General features: G+C 37.2%; 1 protein-coding gene across 2 annotated transcripts in view; it reads left to right on the forward strand.

Moving 5' to 3' along the window:
* The window catches only part of RORB (RAR related orphan receptor B), a 191,052-nt gene that overhangs the window by 121,067 nt on the left and 46,563 nt on the right, over positions 1-23,422 (forward strand). For both annotated transcript variants that reach the window (XM_036021745.1, XM_036021744.1), the window contains exons 2-3: positions 11,882-11,967; positions 17,362-17,503. In XM_036021745.1, the coding sequence (XP_035877638.1) occupies positions 11,882-11,967; positions 17,362-17,503 (228 nt within the window). The remainder of the gene's footprint in view (positions 1-11,881; positions 11,968-17,361; positions 17,504-23,422) is intronic.

Consider the following 23,422-nt stretch of genomic DNA (forward strand, 5'->3'; position numbering starts at 1 on the left):
TCTCCTTCTGGCACCCCTATGATGCAAACATTGGTATGCTTGACATTGTCCCAGAGGCTTCTTACACTATCTTCATTTTTTTTTTTTGGAGTCTCTTTTTTCTGTTTTGATTGGTTGTTTTCTTCTTCCTTATGTTCCAAATCATTGATTTGATTCTCAGCTTCATCCACTCAACTGTTTTTTTCACTGTAAATTGCTCTTTATTTCAGTTAGTGTATCTTTTGTTTCTGAATAAATCTTTTTCATGCTGTTGAGGTTCTAACCAAGTTCATTGAGCCTCCTTATAACCAGTGTTTTGAACTCTGTATCTATTAAATTGCTTGTTTCCATTTTGTTTAGCTCTTTTTCTGAGTTCTGTTCTACTCTTTCACTGGGGCCATGTTTCTTTGTCTCCTCATTCTGGCAGCCTCCATGTGTTTGTTTCTATGTATTAGGTAGGGTTGCTATGTCTTCCAGGCTTCATAGAGTGGGCTAATATAGTAGGTGTTCTATAGAGTCCAGTGGCACTGCTTTGTCTATTACTCAGTCTAGGTACTCAAGGTGTGCCCACCCTGTTGGCTGAATACACCCTCCTGTTGTAGTTGAGCTTCGATTGCTTTAGGCAGTCCCAGGTTAGCCACAGCCTGTGTTCTGTCCAGGGTCACACATCATGTCTTTCTCTTCCAGGTTCATTTAGTGCTCATCTCAGTTTGCCCTGTATTTAGGTTATTCAGACTATGTGGATCTGTACAATCATTGTATTCATTTTAAATATAGGACCTTGCTTTTACATATATCTGTGCCCTAAAGCAAACAAATGTTTGGTGAATAATTGATATTAAAATATTCCTTACTTGTCTTTGCTAGGCAGTCTCAGATGAGACTATCTCAAAGAAGCACTTTTGTGTAAATCGATTTTTTATAATAATGGAAGTTTTAGTACAGTTTTAGATTTACAGAATAATTGAGCAGAGTTCTGTATATCCACCCACCCCCCACATACAATTCCCCTTGTTTTTAATATCTTGCATTAGCATAACATATTTGTTACAATTAATGAACCAATACTGATATATTATTTTAAATATAATTCATAGTTTACAGTAAGTTTCATTCTTTGTGTTGTACCTTATTGATATTGACAAATATGTAGACATTTATCCATAATTACAGTATTATACAGAATCTATACATTACCTTAACAATTCTCTGTGTTTCACCTGTTTCTTCTACCTCCTTTCCCTGAACCTGTGACAGCCACTGATTTTTTTTTTACTATCTTTAGAGTTTTGCCTTTTCCAAAATTTAATACAGTTGGAATTATATATAGTTTGTTAAGACTGGCTTCTTTCACCTAGCAACATGCATATAAGTTTCCTCCATGTCTTTTCATGGCTTGATAGCTCATTTATTTTTATCATTAGATATACAATTATTAGCTTATCCACTCACCTATCATTATCTTGTTTCTTTCCAGTTTGGGGGCAATTATGAATAAAGTTGCCATAAACACTTGTGTGCATGTTTTAGTGTGGATGTGAGTTTCAACTCAGTTGGTAAAATCCTAGGACCACAATTTCTGGGTCATATGGTAAGACCATGGACATTTAGAAACTGTCAAACTGCCTTTCAAAGTAGCTGTATCATTGTGTATTGCCACCAGCAACAAATAAGCACTTCCTTTTGCTCTGTATTCTCACCACCACTTGATACTATCAGGGTTTGTTTTTTGTTGTTTCTTTTTTTGTGTCATTCTAATAAGTATGTAGTGGCATTGCACTGTTGTTTGAATTTGTAATTCTTTAAAGACATATGACATTGAGCATGATTTCATATGCCGATTTGCCATCCATGTGCCTTCTTGGATAAGGTGTCTCTTTTCTTTATTTATTTATTTATTTATTTTTATTTTGATTGTTGTTCAAGTATAGTTTTCTGCCTTTTACTCCCATCTCAGCCCTCCCCACCTCTCTCCCATTTCCCCCCCCCCCCCCCGCTCCTTGTTTTTGTCCATGTGTCCTTTATACTTACTCCTGCAAACCCTTCCCCTTTTCCCCTGAAATTCCCTCCCCTCTCCCCTCTGGTCACTGTCAGCCTGTTCTCTATTTCAGTGTCTTTGGTTATATTTTGCTTGTTGGTTTGTTTGTTTTACTGATTAGATTCTTGTTAAAGGTGAGATATATGGTATTTGTCTTTCACTGCCTGGCTTATTTCACTTAGCGTAATGCTCTCCAGCTCCATCCATGCTGCTGGAAAGGGTAGGAGATCCTTCTTTCTTTCTGCTGCAGAGAATTCCATTGTGTAAATGTACCATAGTTTTTTGGTCCACTCATTTACTGTATTGCAAGGCCATTTCATTTGTAATGAAAACAGCCTGAAAACAGGGCATAAAAACAGGGACATAGACCATATTTCAGGCCACAGAACAGTGAGCCCAGAAATAAACCCAAGTCTCTACAATCAATTAATATTTGACAAAGGTGGTAACAACATAAAATGGAGTAAAAATAGCCTCTTCAACAAATGGTGTTGGGAGAACTGGACAGCTACATGCAAAAGAATGAAACTCAAGCACCAACTTACACTATACACAAAAATAAATTCAAGGTGGATAAAAGACTTAAATATTTTGCCAATCTCTTTGAATTTAAAGAGCTCTTTGAATATTTTGGCTTCAAGTCCTTTATCATTTATGTGTTTTTCAATATTTTTATCTCAGTCTGTTACTTGTCTCTTCATTCTCTTCATGCAATTTGATTTTTAACATAAAAAAGCTCCATTTTTTCATCTTCTGAAAAGAGACTCTCAGGGGATGAACTCTGCCTGATCACTCTGAATCATCGTGTGACCTGGTGGGTAGAGTTCCTCCATCCCTGCTGTCCTTCTGGGAAGGTAATGCTGCATAAACATGAGCTGCCTGTCAAAGATTTCAGCTAAATGGAGACTAGAGAAAGAGGTTCAGGAACAAACTAAGGAACTAAGGAGAGAAAGGTTTTCATGGAAGCAGAATAATTGTTTTCTCCTTTTTGTAACTGGAAAAAAATAGCTACCAAGTAGAGCACATGTCTTATTTTTTACACATAGTTCTCTTTACAGAGAGTTGGAGTTTGGGGCAGACACTCTGAGAGTTAAATTGTAGCATGCCTTCCCTCTCCCAGATCTTCTCAAAATTTACCATGTATGGGCATCACAGAGATATCGTTGCAATGAAGGCTTTAATTATGTGGGTCTAGGGTAGGACCTAAGTGCTACATTTCTATCAAGCATCAGATAATGGTAATGATGCTGGTCAGGAACCACACTGTAAGTAGCCGGTCTAAGGACAGCATGATGATGGATGAGAGGAAGGTGATGAGTATTAGCCTGATGACAACTCAACTCTGTATTAACTCATCTGCCTCCAGAATTGACATGGATAGCTGAAGTGAGTTTATTTCTGTTTCAAGCATTGCTTGACCTCCTTGCCTTCACCAAAAGAAGAAAACTTTGTGCAATTCCATTTTTAAAATAGAAAAACTATTTTTAAAATCTTTTCAAGAAAGGCTTTTTCACACTGAGAATCCAGAGCATGAACTAGTGTCCACAACCCCAAGAGCAGTCCACAAAAGAGGGAGGGCACACTGCCATGGAGTATTTTAACGTGAAGACAATGTAGGCACAGCTGACAATTGTTAAATCTGCAAAGGAAACCTGGTACACTGGGTGTTAGTTACAGTAATGCAAGATGTTTCTGGGAATACACTGTCTTCTCTTTCTTCTGCCTTTTCAATTAATGACCAGGGATTTTTGTAACTAATCCTTCAATTGTCTTACTGCCTTTTGAACAAAAGAGAAATGCCTAAAAAACAATAGCAGAAAAGACTTTTCCAGAATCCTGTGAAGATTTTAATTTCCCCTAGTGCCAGAGAAATTTAAAATTCCATCTGTTCTCATGGTGGGTACAACAGTAATTACCTGGGCATCACAGAACAGTTCTTCTCAAACTTGAATGCTGTCCTGGGGGGCTTGTTAAACAGCAAATTCTGATTCTACTGGTCTGGAATAAGTCTTTATAGTCTGTATTTCTAACATGCTCCCTGGTCATGCCAGTGCCCCTGGTCTTCAGACCACACTATGAGTGGTCAGGGAAGACAGTAACTGCTTTCAACCTGAAAGATGTAAGGTCCTACTCACACATTATCACATTATAATTAAAACTTTGACAGGACAAGATGTATTTAATGGGAATTAATTTGTAAATTATGAGTTTAAAATCACTATGACTTATAAAACTGATTTTCTTTGTTTCCAAAGGAGATATTTAACTTATTAGTAATTGCCACTAATGATAAAATTAATCACTGGCATTGATCTTTCTGGGTTACATTCTCTGTAATTCCAATTTTCTGGGGAGTTAGAGTAAGCAAACAACACTTCAGGAATTAAAATCCCTATGGAAAAGATAAATCAACTCTCTTCATGATAATCCTACAAATCACACCTTTGAAAAAGTCATTTTTTGCCATCAACATGGAATAGTAATTTTTTCTTACTCTAGTTTCCAATGATACATAGGTTAGGAAATTATAATATTATAAAAATAAATGTTATCTTTGGCTCATTTAGAAGCTATCAACTGATTGGAGCAAAGTACTCACACAGACTACCACCCAGGATATTATAGAGAACAGTTCAAGAAGAATGGGAGACCCCAAATGCTGATAGGTGTGAGGGTATTCTAGTAGGAATTATAGTACACTGATTTCATGCACTATATTTGGTATTTAAGCAGGATGCTGGGGTTAAGATGTTGTGTACCTAATGAGATATCGGTGAACACAAACCTGATCCAACATCAGGAATCTTTTAGAATCACCATATAGCATCATATAAGGGCAAAAGCTCCAAGACTTACTTTTTCCAGTGGGTCTCATTTTTCCACACTTCCATCCCACCCATCCTAGGGTTGTTTTCAGATAAACTAAAGTTACAGTGGAACTAGATCTTAGGTACACCTGCTTCATCCTTTGGGTTGGTTGTCATGGGGCATTGGAAGATTTTATACTTAATAGGGGTAGACACTTATCAGTCTTCCAGTGAATAGAGGGTGACTTTAACTTGGATTTGCTACAAATGATAGATGAGATACAATTTGGGTAGAAGAGTTGCAACTTGGGCTACTGAGACCATCTACAAAAGGATTTTTAACCAAATGGTCAAATTTATTGGAAGTTTTTATATGTGTAAATTGTGCTTTACTCAGACATTAGGAGCTTTTCCTGTGCTAAGCAAAATAAGCCAGGCGGGAAAAGACAAATACCATATGATCTCACCTTTAACAGGAACCTAAACAACAAAGGAAACAAACAAGCAAAATATAACCAAAGACACTGAAATAGAGAACAGGCTGACAGTGACCAGAGGGGAGAGGGAAGGGAATTTCAGGGGAAAAGGGGAAGGGATTACAGGAACAAGTATAAAAGACACATGGACAAAAACTAGAGGGGGTGTGGAAATGGGAGGGAGGTGAAGAGGGCTGGAAAGTGGGCTGGGATGGGAGTGAACGACAGAAAACTATACTTGAACAACAATTAAAATAAAAATTAAAAAGAAAAGAGTTTTTCCCCCACTGTCCACTTTTAGTATAACTGTAAGATTCTGGGAAACAGAAACTAAGAGGCAAACCCAGTGTCCTGGACTGGGAGTTATTGTAGACTGGGTAGATGCCTCTTATTTCCCTTAAGGGGGAAAAAAAGGGAGGTAGAAAACAAAAGATGACACAAGAATGACCCCAAAGCAAAAGTCAGGAAACAGAGAAAGAATTACTGGTCACTCCTTAGTATTTTCAGATTCTAGCCATGTCCCCAGGTTTTATTTCTTTACAAATGGTTTACATGCTATGGAGAATTCTTACTTAACAACTTGATTCATTGAAAACTCATTGGAGCCTTATCATATCGTACCAGAATCACCTGGCCGCCTATTCCAAAGTATATATCCACTCCAATCTCAAGATCCTGATCTTTTCTCCTCACCCCATATATGAAAAACCAGTATGGCTTAAAGCCTCCTTTATAAAAGAGAGTATAAAATCTCTTGGTTGTACTAAAAAAAAAGAAAAGAAAAACAATTTTAGGACCACTGCCTTAAAGAGTTATAAAAATTCTCTTTCCTGCTCCACAGAAAATACAAAACACAAATATGACCTGGGCCCTGCCCACAGTGGACTTAAAATGCCCAGAATATAAGAATGGCCGGTTTGAGTTGTAAGAGATGGAATTGTAGGAATTGAGAGTCACAAGAGCACACACAGTAAAAATGTTTCTCCAAACAAAAAGTACATGAACATCCCATTATTACTACCATTCCTGATCATTCCTTTTAAAAGTTAAGGTATTCTGATGGATCAAAGTGATACACTTCCTAGTCAATTCATTTGCCTAGATTAGTTCCTCTACCTTAACACCTGCCTTTACAAGCAGGTGATTCTAAGGCAGCAGAACAAAGGTATGTATGAGGTCTGTTCAGAAAGTATCTAATCATGTAATATGAAAAACAGAGAAATTCACAGAAGAAGATACAAGAAACATTGTACCTAGGACAATGACACCCCAGTCCCCCTCAAAGTAGTCAACTTGAGACTTCACACCATGCTGCCACCGCCATCACCTGCCCCATTGTATTTTCCTGAATCTTACCAACGGTCTGAAATCCCTTCCCTTTCAAAGGTGATTTTAGTTTTGGGAAAAGTCAGAAGTCTCAGGCTACCAAATCTGGGCTGTAGAAGGGTTAAGTCACCTGGGTGATTTGATGTTTTGCAAAAAATACTCTGCACAGGATGTGATGCATGAGAGAGCATGTTGTGATGAAGCAGCCAATTACCAGTTGCCCCTAGCTGCAGCCTTTTGAATCATCTGAATAGTTTCCATGGAGGAATGCTCAAACTTAATGCAAAATTTGATGCAGATTCACTGCTCTACTCACTCAGTCATTTTGAATGAGAGGGCTGCACAGTACACGTGCTCACTCAGTGGTATCTACCACCCCCACTGACTAGTACAGTGAAGTCATCCTTGTTCACACATGTGCATTCCAGTCCACTCTCCTTGGTTGGTGTTGAACAAACCATTCTTGTTATATCAACAATGGTTGGACTTTTTCTAGACAGACCTCATACATTTTGATAAGCAGAAAGAATTCAACACATAGTGGCCTTGTGCCATGGGAAGGGGCTATAAGGAAGGAAAGGCCTTCAGGAGGAGCTGGGAGGACTGAGAACTAACATCTCCACAGAAGAGACAAATTTTGACTAGTCTATAATTGTTAAATAGGATCTGCCAGCCAAAAAATAGAGTATTAAATTAACTGTACTTTATAATTTGTCATCAAATAATTTTAATTTTGTGACTTCCTTTTACATTATAAGAACATCATTTCAAAAAACTATACCTGATTGGTTTTATACACTAAAGAATTAATCAACAAATAAAATTTTAACTAAAGTTTTCACAAAAGATTACCAATAGAAAAATATAGGCGAGAGGAAGATAAAAGAAATAGAAAAACTGAAAAATCAGGAGCATATCTCAAACCATCTCCCAGAGCATTGTGGCTCCTCTATATTTGTCTCTAAGACGATGCTATTTTTGAGTTAATCCATGAGTTAAGCAAACGTATGAAAGTTGAACTATCTTCTTAGTTTCCTTATCATTGTAATAGCTGGTGAGGTCCAAGCCACTAAATTGCCCCTAGATGTTTGAAACCCTGATAGAAGGACAGCAAACTCACAAATATTAACAACCACACCTAAAGCAAAACCAATAGAAACTAAGTAAACAATTAGAACAGGGACAGAACCACAGAAATGGAGGGCACATGGAGGGTTAGCAGCAGGGGGATGGGAGGAGGAGAGAGGGGGAAAAGGTATAGAGAATAAGTAGCATGGAATGTAGGTTGAAAATAGATAGGGGGAGGGCAAGAATAGTATGGGAAATGTAGAAACTAAAGAACTCACAAGTATGACACATGGACATGAACTAAAGGGGGGGAAAGTCGGCGGGAGGGGGGTACAGTGGGGAGGGGAGAGAAGGGAGGAAATGGGACAACTGTAATAGCATAATCAGTAAAATATATTAAAAAATAAAAAAATAAAAAATAAAAAAATAAAAAAAGAAACCCTGATAGACAGTGTGTCCCCAGATCTGTACTCACTGCAAGGCAATTGCACCAGAGAGTATGGCCCGGCCTGTGCAGTGGAAGACATTAGTAAATGGCAAATACAGAAGTGATCATGTGACCTGTTGTCCTAATCAGTGTCTGAAATACTCTGTCTTGAAGATGTGCTTTATACAATACATAGCATGAATTAAGAAGTTGTAATTCAGAAACAGTTTATTTAAAATGAGAGAAAAGGATTAGTACTTTCAATTATTTAAGTTTATCTTCATCTGTAATAAACCTCAAATGGTCTATTCTGCCATAATAAGTAAAAATGACCGTAGGTTTTCCAAACCAGTAATCCCTTCTTGCACACAGCAACACACACATACCCTGCTAAGCGGTTTCTTTCTCTTTAAAAATACCGTTACAATGTTTATGGTTCTTCAGGATTACATGTTGAGCTAAGATTATAAATATGTATAAATATGCAGATCCTCTATTGAATCATTTCTTATCTCATTTGTATTTCCGAAGTTTATGAGATAACCTTTGTGGCTTTCAAAAACATCTTCTCACATCCCAGGGGGCAAATTACCTCTATTTCATTTCCTTTAGAGTTAGATCATTTTATAATTAAGAACTTATTGAAGCAGATTCTCCCCACGTGTAAGTTACTCCCTGGGGAGTAATTTATGCAAAGAGCCCCTCTGACTTAATATCATATAAGCCTAACAACTATACAATGGATACCTGGGATTCTTAGTCAATTTTGTAATCATTGCAAAGAAGTTACTGTTTGAGAGTTTATCACTTTAAAAAATAACTTATAGTTTCATTCATTTGGTATTTTTTAAATAAGATTTTTAATAAAGGAATAATAATATGGCTTCAATTTCTTCTCCAAATGATTTGAAACACCAGTTAACAACAATGCTGATGATAATGACAGAGACTGACATTTTGTAACTCTATTGACAAGGTACTTCTACATAAAACATCTCATTTAATCCTCACAAATCTATGAAGTTTGTTGTCTAAGCTTCATAAACAAAAAACAAAATCAGAGATTTTATCTTTGCCATGAAATCAAGGAGAAGAGAACAGAATAGAATGACATCGAATTTCTCATTGTTTCCACATCACAAAATATTGAAAACAAATCCTAGTTAATGTAATCTAAAAGCTAAAAGAATAGAAGCAAATAGAAATAGTTTGATAAGTATTTTAGTTGACTTTGTCTCTTCTAATTTATTTTTCATTATCTCTATAGCCAGTGCTCCTGGGATAATATAGGAATTCAAAATTATATTCATACTTAATCTTTGTGGGAGGCAGAGAAAGGGTTACTAAATGAAGTACCAGGAAACCTGGCTAATTTCTGGCTTTCATCTCACAAGTCAACTCAAGGGCATTATTAACCACCTCAATCCTCAGCTTTCTCATAGAATATAACACTGAATTTTTTGCTTATAAAGATAAACTCACTATGAAATATTTAATTTGAAAAATTTAATGTGCTCCTAAAGCAAAGTGTTATCTTTTTTAATGTATAAAAATATAAAAAATAGGGTTATGTCTTGCATTCATTTGTTTTGTATATTTAAGTGTTAGGAAACTGTAGAAAAGCATCCAAGTGGCACACTGATATACAAAGCATTTTGAAGCACATTTTGCATATTTTAAATTGAGAGTGGGAAAAGCAAATCTTTCTAGTGTGTATAATTTTAACAACACTTAGAATACTTTCAGGCATAGGAATTACAATAATACAATCTAAGTAAAGTTTATCTGATGAATTCATCCATAACCTTGATGCTGATAACTTAAAATCAACTTTCCAAGGTTTATATACTGGTGCCTATAAGATATCACACCAAATTACACCCATGCAAAATGGAAATCCCATGCCCCACCAAAATCCACCAAGTAGTTGCCTTACATCCCCACTGTTGTCAAGCCTACTATTCAATCTCTCTCTGGTTCAGAAAGCTTAAAGTCACCATCTTCAATTTCTACCTCTGTGTCCTTTCCAGCATTTATCTTCTCAGCTCTACCTTTGAACTATATTCCTATTTGCCTCTTTCTCTGCATTTATTCTGCTACCAATGGAATCTCCACTTTCATCTCTTAACACCCAGGCTAAGCATGGCCTTTCAGTTGGTTTTTTACATGTTTCTGGTTAGCCTGCTGAACTCACCTTTGTAAGATACCCAAACCACCACTTTCATCATTTCTTTTGCTTGTTCACTTTCTTGATTCATTATGGCCAGTAGTATCAGCTGAAAATCCTCTGCCTCTCAGTAGCTCCATAATCTGATATCACATTCTCTATCTAACCATATGGCCCAAGTTTCCATTAGAGCCACGTTGATTGTCTCCAGGATTACAAACCACATCATTCCAGACTTCCTTCTATCATTCCCGACCTCCTTCATTCTGTACTGCCTGCCAAAATGCCCTTTGCCTTTCTCTTCAGCCTAACTAAATCACATGCAATCCTCAAAATCAACCAAGCTGTTTTCATTTCCAGTGAAATTATTTCAGTTCCTACCAAAGTTGTAGGTAGTACCCACATACTTTATCATTTTTTTCTCTGATTTCTCTGTGTATCAATTGTGTACTGGTGTCATTAGTATATTGTATCTTATGAAAGCAACATTTATTATTTTAGGGGACATACAAAGGATGCTCAATAAATATATGACTGATTTATTATTGGTATTTTCACAAGTAAACATTCAGCCACATAATGTATTGGGTTAGCCAAAAAGCCCATTTGGTTTTTCCCATAGAATAAAAGACACGTTTTTCATTTACACCAATAACTTTATTGATTTGGACATTTTGAGTATGTTGGATATGTCCTATTATTGGCTTCTAGTGGGTAGAGACCAGGGGTGTTGCTTAACATCTTCCAGTGCATAAGACAGCCAAGAATTATTTGGCCAAAATGTCAAATAGTTTTTGGAACCACTTTTGTTCAAACCACTTTTGACACATTCAGTCAGTCACAACATCTTCTCCAAACACTGCACAAATCTTTTTTGCATTTCAGTTATGTTTTTACCTTTCTTGAAATAATAAACCATAATATGCCAAAAGTGTTGCCTATCTTCTTCCATCTTCAATACTAAAATGGCTGCATGAAAATTCACCAATTTTGATGTCTTTTTTGAAATGCATACTGATATAACAGCTGTCACAATACAATCTAACAAATTGTTCAAATGAAGTTAAAGAAAACTAAGCACTGCTAGAGCCATCATATAGAAAAAACTAAATGAACTTCTTGGTCAACCCAATATAAACTCACCACCACCTGCTCCAGTTTTGCTTTTATTTACCTATTTAAAAACTATTGAAATAAGGCAATGTGATAACTCTCTTTGACAATGCTTGAAGTGTAAAATAAAAAAAATCAAATCTCAGGCCCCAGGAATTTTTAGCACACATTATTTCAAGGTCAAGGTTATAAAGGATAAAATGATGAAGGCAAAATTTACAAAATTTCTGGTCCCTGACTTTTCTTTTTTTTCTTTTCTTTTTTTTTTTGGAAAAAAGCAAACAAGATGGATTCCCTTTTAATTGGAAGAGCTTCAGGAGGCCATTCAAATGGGACTGGATGACCTCACACCATATCCATACCCCCACCCCAGTGTCTTTAAACACTAAAGTCCTGACAGGAACAAGTGGAGAGGGAGGTAGAAGGGTAAAAGTAAGAAGAAAACTCTATGAGCTCAAAATGCCTGTTTTCCCTTTTCAGCACAAATTGAAGTGATACCATGCAAAATTTGTGGCGATAAGTCCTCCGGGATCCACTACGGAGTCATCACGTGTGAAGGCTGCAAGGTATGGGACTTTGACACAGTACTGCCCCCAGCATCCATGTTTGCCTCAGGCATCCGTGTGCCTCATGATGCATGTGGTGACACCTTTTTAAAGAAGGCCTGCTATAGGATTCTTGCATCTGCTACTGACATTCAGGAATTCTTGCTTGATGGCTGGGTGGGTTGATTTTCCATGCCTTGGCCTTTCACCTTTTTGCTATAGGCTAACTAACTGGTCAGCAGATGCTTGAAAATGGATCGTTATGTAAAAGCTTGAATTATTCACATTGACAGAGATATAAGTGCTGATTCTTGCCTTTTTAACAGTACTGTCTCCAGTAAACTCCAGGGCATTCATTCCTATACGAAGGAACTATAAGTTAAATTCCCCAGCTGGTGTGGCTCAGTGGATTGAGTGCAGGCCTGTGAACCAAAGAGTCAAAGTGTCGCAGGTTGGATTCCCCATCAGGGCACTTGCCTGGGTTGCAGGCCAGGTCCCCAGTAGGGCAATCCCACATTAATGTTTATCTCTCTCTTTTCCTTCTCCCTTCTCCTTGGTCTAAAAATAAATAAGTAAATTTTAAAAAAATAATAAAGGTTGTAAGGTAATGGGCTTATATTTATTTATCTGCTTGAGAAAAAAGACAAAGTAACAGTTGTAATATGCACATGGCTGTCCTTTATTCTCACATTCCAGAAAAAAATAAGAAAAAAAAACTGGAAGTATAAAAATGTTAGTTAGAAGTAGACCAGATAATCTGTAAATTAATTAAAAAGCACCTGCCCAACCTGCTCATTTTTCATTGAGGCCCTGAGGTATAAACAAGATTATGTCATTTGGCCAATGTCACAGATCTAGTGAGAGGACACGGTCAACACCATGACCATGGTTTTACTGGCTTTTTCATTCTGGGTTCAGTGTTCCCCTCCAGGACAGAGCCAATCAATCCTTCCAAAACAAATGAATGCCTATAGGCAAGTTGATTTTAAAGTACAAAGCTGAGATGGATAGATAAGTAGATGATAGATAGATAGATAGATAGATAGATAGGAAAAAGTTAAAAGGATAGTAGTTAACATAGACCTAATCTAAAATAAGAGAAATTTAAAACAGTAAATGTGTTAAATTAATCCCTAGAAGGAAAGAAAGTGCAAGTGACTAAATATCAAGAGGGAAATAAAAACAGGTCTACAATTAATTTTAAAAGGCAATGTGTAACCAAAACAAATACAATGCAGCTGAGGTCTAGTAGGGTGTGGGAGTGCTCTGCCCTCAGGGACCCCCGGCCGTCACTGATGAAAATAAGTCTACCAAGACATGATCTGCCTGGGGAGGAAAGGTGACCTATCTCTCAAAGGAGAAGGGCCAAGAGCCTTTTCCTCAGTGGGCTCTTATTGGGTTCATTTGCACAGGAATACAGGTAAAGCTCATTAATCATTGTCAGACAGTAAGGATCAAACAATAGATAACAAAGAACTCTGAGGGCCTATTTTGAGTCAGGGTCAGATAGCTAAAGAACAATAAAACTTTGAGGAACAAACTCACTTCTTGCTTGGACCCTTATTTAATTGAGAGCATTCTAAACAAAGCAGGTTTCACAGGATTTTATGTATTCTTTCTTAGGCCTGATGCCCAGGAAACCCACCCTTACCAGCACAGGGCTGCACCTCCCTCTGTCATTGTTTCAGGCTTAAGGCAAGCACAGGAAGTAAAGCAGCCAAGAGATTAGAAGACTTCTTGCAGACAGAATGAGGACTCGGGCTTTGTCAAAGCTGAGGGGCAAGGATCCATCACCCCCTTTTGCTATAGCCCTTCAAGCCCTTTCTTGGGGCCTCCACGTGATTGTGCCTGTCTTAGGTCATTCCCCGCTTAAGGAATCTTACCTGTCATTGGATAACTGATCAAGCATTGGGGGCAAGTTTTGGATGAAGAAAAAGGAACAGAAGCAGCACCCCTCCCAGGGAGATAAGCTTTGTCTCCTTAGTTGCTTATGGTCCAAAGGTCACCCACTCAGCCTTAGCCATGGGGAGGTTACAGCTTCTGAAACCAGCCAGGGAAGTTCCAAACAGTAGGGGAAAGAGATATGCTGGCAAAGTTGCTGGTAAAAGCAGTAAATTTGATATTTATTATCAAAAATGCAAGAGATTAAATCATTAATTTAAGATTGGTGAACTGAAAGAAATGTAGCACAATCATAGATTCTGAGAACCAACCTTAATCTTAACACTTCAGTAGTGCTATGTGAAAAATTGGCAGTCTTATCCTAGTCTTAAAACAGCATAATTCCTACAACTAAAACTGGAGGAAAGAAATGAATGAAAATAACACTGGGGAAGGGTGCAAAGAGGGGAGAATACCATTATTAATATGCTAACCCATCAATATACTGACCTGCTTTAGAAGTGATTTGCAATAGTCTGTATTTGAACATCATGAGATGTGCCTTTCACTGTTTTTCTGCAGACCCACAGGTAAAAATTGCATGTTGTCCACCTTAATACAATTTATTCAACACATCAAAAGAAACAATAAAGCAAAATTACAAATCAGAAATTCCTTACTCTCCCAGAATAAGTTATTACTGCTGGGCAAGTAGTTTTGTTTGTAAACACTAATAATTTTAGAATCAGAACTCTCTCCAGTGAAAACATTTCCACCACTGTGTTGGTTTATTGTGCAATTTTAAGAGCTCTGGTCTGGCTTACATAGGATCCAGAAACACACACCCATAGTCTGACTGCTTTTTAGACTAATATCAAAGTGAACATGTATTGTGTTTCATTGCATAAGGTCTACTGGAAAATATCTGATTTTGAAAGATGAGGATATGTCCATGTTAAGGAGCAAAGCATTTAAAACAGTAATTTCCAAAGGATGTAACTACTGAACAAATACATTCCAGCAGGTCAATAGCCAGGGACAAGTGCATCGGCTCCTGACATCTTTCTATTTAAAGGAGGAACCCACAGCCAAAGAAATTACACTGTTATTCTAAGGCATACTCAGAGATTTTAGTCAAAATGACATTGTATGCCACACTTTTTTTAATTTCATGGAAAAACCCACCTTTGTAAATATACTACACTCTCCTCCAAATAGTAAGCTCAGGAAATTCTGTTTAGAATAAAATGTCAATGACAGCACATTCTGTATCAAGCTCTGAATTTTTGTAGTGCGGTTTTCCAGTCAGCATCAACCACCTGTTTTAAATAACATCAATTCAGCTGGTGCACTTACTCAAATTTCTAGTCACTCAGTAAAATTTGAAATAATTTCTTTTACATGCCAAATACCTCATATGCAATAATGAGCAATAGATAAACAAGTAATGCCTCATAATTAATGTCAAATTGGCATTAAATTAGTAGGGCTGTAGCTATGACTTCAGAAAAGTCTTTTCTGTCAATTCTTGTGTTAAGTAAGTGACACTAGACTATTCAAAGATTAAAAACTACCCTCTTCTTTCCTAATATGTAAATTCCTGATTATCTTTAATCAGTACAAATGGGCTCAGGTTATGCTTTTTGACAGCTTTCGTGGTATGTGAAATACATCATTTCAATCCCTGGGGGCTTGGTTGGAAGTAATCCCTATTTTAAGGGGCTCCATGAATTCATTAGACTTGGACAACCAAATATCACATTCTACCATCACTGGTCCATTACATAAATAATACACATGTGTTTGTGGAGATGAAACTGTTTGTTGTTGAATGGCTTGGGGCTTACAACCAAAAACCAGTTAGAGCTCTTTGTCTTTAAGGAGATATTTGGCTACATATCCATTTCTGAGCACAAGGTCAGCTGAGCTCTCTTTACACTACCATATTGAACCATATGGGAATTTGAAACAAAGGAAAATCACTAATCTTAACCCTGTCTTTATTTAAACTCCTGGGAGTTTTTGTGTTAGTGTTGATTTTTAACATATCCTGTTAAAATATTGTTTATCCAGATTACCAAGTCTTTTGGCAACCCTAAAATTTTATGTCCAGGGTGATTGTCTCTCTAGCTTCACCATAGTCCCAGCCCCACTCTATCTCCTGTTGATAGTTGAGGAAACACAAAAGCTATTTAAAGGAAGTCTAGTGACCTATTCTAGGCCTCTCGGCAAGACGGGTATTGAGCTTAACACTTAGAAATGTTCTAGTTTTCCTCTTGCGAAAGATATTACTGTAGGTTATCCTTTCTTAAAATTTATCTTGGTAAATCTGTACACTATCATTTTGTTCATAGCATTTTGCTCTTTTGCTGTACCAAAATTCAAGAGTAAAGAGTGATTAGGGGCCCTGATGTAGGTGGCTCAGTTGGTTGGAGCATCATCCCACACACCAAAAGTTTGCAGTTTCGATTCCTGATCAGGGCACATACCTAAGTTGTGGGTTTGACCCCCGGTTAGGCACTTATGGGAGGCAACCAATGAATGTTTCTCTCTCACATTGATGTTTTTCTCTCTTTCTTTCTTTCTCTTTCTCTCTCAGATCAACAAATATATTTTTTATTTTTTTAAATAAATAAAATAAAAGAGTAATTAGGGAAACTTATTAAATGGGTGAATGATATACTTTCATATCTCTGGAGAAAATGTTTATTTTCCCAGTAGGGTTTCCTGTAAGACAGTTAAGTCAAAGGGTATACAAAGATTAAAAACATAATAAATTCAGCTGTGGCTTTATTCAGAATGGTAATAAATGGTCTATGGAAGTTCATTTTGTACTGAAAGCACCCAAACTTATTTACATGAAAACCTCCTGCATCACCAGCCTGAGGCCAAGCACAAAGCAGTAATTCAGCTTTTGCTTATTGCCTGTCTTTTTATTGAACAATTTATATACCATATTCTCTTATTCAAAGATGGGATGATTATAAGGTACATCAGTGGTTCAAAATCAAAACTCCCAGATGTATTCTGGCCAAATTCAAATATTTTCAAATCAGCAAAAATGCATCTTAAAAACTAAGATAGCAGAACACACTGAGCCCAAACTTCTCAGTACTGCTGTTGCAACCAATACTCCAAGTCCCTCAACCCCACAGCACTTGACATAAGCCTGTGTTACAGTCCCCATCACATTTTGTCATATTTGCCTTGCAGTGACACTTCCCTTTTCCACTCCTTTCTCCCTGCTCTTTGGGGCAGGAACTCTGTTCTACTTTTCTTTACATTGAACAGCATAGCTCACAAGCATCATTAATAGATGAATGAATGAATGAATGAATGATACTGTCATATCTCTGTAGATAGTATATTTTTCCTAGTACAAATATCTGTTAGCTGTCCTAGGGAAGATATCCAAAGAATTTTAAAAACTAAATTCAGTTATGTTCACTGTAGAAAATATAGCAGATGTATATGTTAATGGTCTCTGTTTCCATTCTTATAAATCTATCCCTCCCATTCTTTTTTCCCCTCTAGGGATTCTTTAGGAGGAGCCAGCAGAACAATGCCTCTTACTCCTGCCCAAGGCAGAGAAACTGTTTAATTGACAGAACCAACAGAAACCGTTGCCAACACTGCCGACTGCAGAAGTGTCTTGCCCTAGGAATGTCAAGAGATGGTAAGGCATTGCTTTCCTACTTCTTACATAAAGGCTTCCTACTTCTTACATAAAAGATGCTTTGTTGGAGTCTATTTAAGCTGCTGGAAGAATCCTAGACAAAGGGAATTGGAGATAAGAATGGAAAAAGCATATGCTCGTAGCACATTAAGAGGAAAAGTAAGAACATATAAAAACATAGTATTGCCTATGAAATACAAAGAAAAGACTTTACTGTAGCTCATGGAGCAACCTATACTAACTAGGTTAGGTGAAAGCCACATAGGCCTAGACTGAGAGATGACCGGCTGTCCAGATTTGCCTGCAGATGAAGGGCTGGCTTCCTGGGACATGAGATTTTCAGAGCTAAAACGGGAAAGCCCTAGGGAACTGGAACCATTTGTTTGCTTTGGTAAGTCTGACTCCACAAGTTACTTAGTATATGGAGATGCTAAGGATGAGAATGTGTTTCTATAGGAAGCCCAGAAGCTCCACATGCTGGTCACAGCTATTTAGATAAGGATATAGACTCTTCTGAGTCATGGTGAAGATGCCAAATGCAACTGCAGCAGTCCAAGTCTTAGAAGGGCTGTGTAGGCAGTGTCCTTCTCAGAGTATGACTCAAGTGTGCGCTTATCTGCATGCCCAACCCAAATGGGTGGTTTGACTCAGCGAAGAACTTCTTAGATTAATAAAAGAGGGAAAATAAAAGAGAATATCATCTAGCTTTTCTTCCATTTTTAAGTATTCATCTAAACTACTTATTTCCCCACTGCCACTGGCCACAGCACTCCTGTATCAGACTGTGAGCAGCCCCGAGTCTTGGGCCATTTCTGTCTTGTTCCCACTGTATCCTCAGGGTCTGGTTAAAAGCAGACACCTAAATGTTTGTTTAATGAACCATAGCATTCCCTTTTTCCTAGTGCCTGAGACACAGACAGTGCCCCTGATACTTATTCTCTTTATATGAAACACTGTGGATTCTGCGCTCCTGGTCACACTGCCTCTACTGAAGTTCAATGTGGTGTGGACCCACAGCCATCAAAAAAGAGAAAATAAATGCTTCTAGGTTTTTTAAAGATTGGGTAATTTACTTGTGCTCCATCTTAGTATAAAGGGATTTTATGAGTTATTAAATTAAACATGGACCTTTTAGTCATTTGGATAAATTCACATAGATCTTGATATCTAGGCACATAAACTACTTACTTCTTAGCTTGCATTCTCCAAATAGTTATATCTTGAATCTTGGTTTATCTTTTCTCTAATTCTCAACCCATCTAAACCCGTCTTACACAAGAGTACACCTATGAGATAAAAATGGGGAAAAAAGAAGAAGAATATGACCTTGAGCCCTTTAGTTTACAGGTAGTTTCTAAAGATGCAGAGGTGTAAGTTTCCAAAATTTTTCTATTTATTGCCTAAATGATATTTTGTTTATTTGTTTTTCTAGACTTGCTAACCACATAAATTTACTCATAGGGTAAACTTATAGCACTGTGTACTTCCACATAATTAAAGTGAAGAATTGGAGGATGGGAGTTAAGATTTATTTGTAAAATTTTAGGGGAATTTGAGTTAATAATTTTGTACTTTTTTCTACAATTTAAGAGGTGGCATATTAATTGGCAGTATCTGAAAAGCCACATTAATAATTGTTCAAAAAGAATAAACCAGTGGGTACTTATGCTTATTATTTCTTCCTACAATAAAAGGAAATCTCTCTTTCGGGAGTGCAGCTCTTGTGGCTCTGTGCTGGTGAACAGAATGATGAGCAAGGGTGGGCATATGGTCCCACGCAGAATCTGACATCAGCCCACAAAAGAATATTGTCTGAATCCCAAGACATAAAAGAAATGTCTTGAGGAAGGGAAGGGCACTCAATGGATAGAGCCACAATCTGTTTTCAAGGGGGAAGAAATTTACTGCAGCATATAAATTTCTATGCAAGTAAAAGCAATACACTGTCTGAGGATGCTGGGGATTAAGGATATGGTCCATCTTAATATTCAGTTCAGAGACCATCCTGAGGCTTCCAGGAACATCCCCCAAAATGCCTCCTGAGCATGTCTTATGTTGAACTAATAGTAAGAAGTGCTCAAGAATGGTGTGGTGGTTGGGAATGAGGAGAAGGGGCTCTAGCAGAAGGAAAAAAAAGATTCTCTCTAAGGGAAAATAAATTCTTCTTTACTATGTTATATACTGGAAGTTGGTCTGAACCTTGATTATAAAGGATACTTTATACCAAATAAATCATACTAACACCAAGGAAGCTAAATAAGCTTTTATCTCCTATTAATAAGTAATGCCTAATGTGTGGTATTGAAGAACTGGAAAGCCCTAAAATTATCATTGATTAGCTATGCCTAGTAAGGATGCAAGAAAGAGAGATGGTGTTTCTCCTGCCGCTAATTTATTATAAGTACCTCTGCTAATTAAACAAATATTTTCAAAGTGTTTTAGCAGTAGTGCCAGTAGCCAGAGTAAACTGTTCTCACACATAACTTCTTCTCTACATACATTACGCCCACCTTCCCTCAGACATAAGTAGCATCTTCATTTTGATATTTGCATTTTCTTTCTGTCAATTATGCCTGGCTCTAAAAATGCTTACTCCACCATACCTGGTTACTAAAATAACATGGTACTAGTAGACAGTTTGATTTAACTATTGAAATCACTAGATCTTCATTCTCTCCTGAACTGTCACCTCTGTGGTGGTTTATTAGCCGTGGTGAATATAGGAACAGATGACAAGCTTGGCAATAACAAATTTGCTCAAATTTAGCTTAGGCAAAGACTTAAAGATCAAATCTACTGGAAATACATACACATGTGTTCATGTATATAATAAGGTGAAGATATGCATGTGTGTGTGTGTGTGGATTAATACCATGTGTACACCCACTGCATCTTCTCCACTATCTTATTTCTTTTTCCTTTTAACTGGACGTTTCAAAAATGTTAGTTGTAGGAATCTTCAGTGTAAACTGTTTCCAATTATATGACTACAAAAAAAGCAAGCAAATCACAAGAAAAATGTTTGGCATCAGTAGGAAGATACTGGGGTCCAGAAAGAAACCCACCTGTCAGTAACTGAGTACATGTCCTGTTAGTGGCGTGCCCCTGTGAAAACACGGAAGCTGCCCTGCAAGGACAGGCTTCACAGATCCGTCTTCTCATTCAGAGTGGTTTTCAAATGTCATTATTGAAACCTAAAAGGTTAATTAAAATTAAACAAAGTTTAAAATCCAGTTTCTAAGTCACACTAGGTATATTTCAAGTGCTCAATAGCCACATGTGACTGGTGGCCATCCTACTGGAAAGCACAGAGGACATGCTACCATCACAGGAGTTTCTGTTGGGTGGCACTTGAGGAGAAGGATTAGAAATATCTTTAAACTATAAATATGGTTGAGTAGATTGGATCAAATTTTTTTTTCTACAAAGCTTAGAGCACTATTTCATGAAAAAGCATATCCCTGAAATTCAAGAGTTAAATTAAGACCAGTTTCCTTGGTGAGCAGCAAGATGAAAACATGGAGAAACTTACATCCAAAATTAGGAAGAGAAAATAATTTCCAAAATAACTATAGAAAGTCATAGATGATAGTTCTGCAATTGGGTTATCTCAAAACCAAAAACAGGTGTCTAGTTGCCATATGATGGTAAGTAGAAGTCTTTGAAGAAGCAGTGACTTTGTTTCATTGTTATCCCAAAGACTTGTTTCATTTAGAATCCCACAATCCAAATAAATATGAAAAGATTTTCAGTATTTTGTGAAAACTGTTCTTTACTAATACGGGATCAAAATGAGGGTTAAGAGCTTATCATGAGCAAATACCATCATCACTGAATGTTTATAAAGCACTTGCAATGTACACGGTATTGTGCTAGTTTCTTTGAGAGCGTGCAGTTTCACAAGAGACTGCCTCTATACTCAAGTGAATCTCATTAACAGCATAATTCAAGTGTGAGAGGGGCAAACACTTAAAATACGTGTCATTCTGATTAATGGTTAGTGGTAAGAAGAATGCTAATATTTGAAAGTATAATAGTAATACAGCCTTTGTTGAAATAAGTCTATGAATACAACACATGTACGTACCTTGTATTTACAAATAGTGACAAGGAATTATTTGTATGTTAGGAAAGTTATAACTTTCAATAAACTTACCAAAGGTTTATTTTTGCCATGTACTATAATTTTCCCAAAAATACACCACCACGTTTGTTATAGGAAAGAGCATAAAACTGAAACACTGGCTCATCTGTATTTCTGAAATACAGGGAAAATTCATTTAAAAATAGTATTATAGTAATTGTCAGTAAAGTCTGTGACTTAGAATGAAGGCTGATAATTCCAAAAGATAGTGGTACTTTAAGTTGTTTCTCTGAAAACATTTTGGCTTGCTCAGTGACCTGATAAGTTAATTTCTTGGAAAAGACATAATTATTCACCATTGAGTCTTCAGATGTTCACTAGGGCACAGGTCTTGACAGCATACTTATTGGACATCGTTAGCTTTGATTTTGAGATCTATGGTTAACAGCATAATTGTGAACTTGAAATTGTTAAATACAAGGTCTTGAATGGGCTCATTGATTCATCTGCCACCGACTACAGGTCAGTCTATGCCTCTATTGATTATAGATGGCCTTGTCTGGGAAGACTCAGGTAGCTTGGCTCTACTTCACACATCTTACCCTCTAGCAAGCTAGGTTAGGCATGGCCTTTTCATGGTGAGACGCCCCATCACACGAGCACTTTGCAAGCCTCTGTTTGTGTCACATACATCAGTGTCCCATTGGCCCAGAGCAGGCCATATGACCCTGAGTCAAGGAGTGGGGTAAGAATGCCCACACAGATAAAAGGGCGCTGCACATTTACATGGGGGAGAACATGGGAATAGGTAAGAGAAATCAGGGTCATTAATAAAATCAATCCACCACTATGTATATTTCACCTAATTACAGTGTATAGAAATCGGAAACAAGGATTGAGTGGAAAGAAATTTAAAAAGAGCCATTGCATTTCTATCTTGATGTTAGAAGAGTGTCTCATTATCAATTTTTCTCTCCATATAAATTTTAAACTAACAAATGCAAAATTATTCTATTAAAGTAAGTCAAAAAGTAGATATACTCAAGCTGAAACAAAAATCTTTTTTTAATTACCTTATTGTTGTTCAGTTACAGTTGTCTGTATTTTCTCCCCCCCACCACCCCCCACCACCCCAGCCAAACCCACCTCCCTCCCTTGCTTCCACCCTCCCCTTGGTTTTGTCCATGTGTCCTTTATAGTAGTTCCTGAAAACCTTTCTCTCCACTGTCCCCTCCCCACTCCCCTCTGGCTATTTTTAGACTGTTCTTAATTTCAACGTGAAACAAAAATCTTAATCTGACTATGGCTGGTGTGGTTTAGTGGATTGACTGCTGGCCTGTGAATCAAAGGGTCACCGTTTCAATTCTCAGTCAGGGCACATGCCTGGGTTGTGGACCAGGTTCCTAGTTGGGGGCACACAAGAGGCAACCACACATTGATGTTTCTCTCCCTCTCTTTTTCCTTCCCTTCCCCTCTCTCTAAAAATAAAAACAGAAAGTCTTTTTAAAAAAATCTTAATTTATAGCAACAGACACAAATTTGGTGTTCAGCACCAGAGCTCTGTAACAAAGAGCTGTTCTAAGCCTGTATGAATGCAAGAGAGGGTCAGCAAATGAGAAGCATGTCACATTACTTTCTTGTAGGGGGGAGCATTCTTTCTGAACCCAAATGTACTGTGATTTATTTTTCTTATGCAAAATGTTTTTCTACTGGAGAAGTATATGTAGTAAATTATCTATAAAGATATAATACAAAGGTACAAGTACAGTTTCCCTAAAAGCTACTATAGAATTCTGTCTGTGAACAAACTACAAATACCACAGCAATTAGTAAGC

The sequence above is a fragment of the Phyllostomus discolor genome, chromosome 3 (assembly GCF_004126475.2).
Source record: "Phyllostomus discolor isolate MPI-MPIP mPhyDis1 chromosome 3, mPhyDis1.pri.v3, whole genome shotgun sequence".
NCBI lineage: Eukaryota > Metazoa > Chordata > Mammalia > Chiroptera > Phyllostomidae > Phyllostomus > Phyllostomus discolor.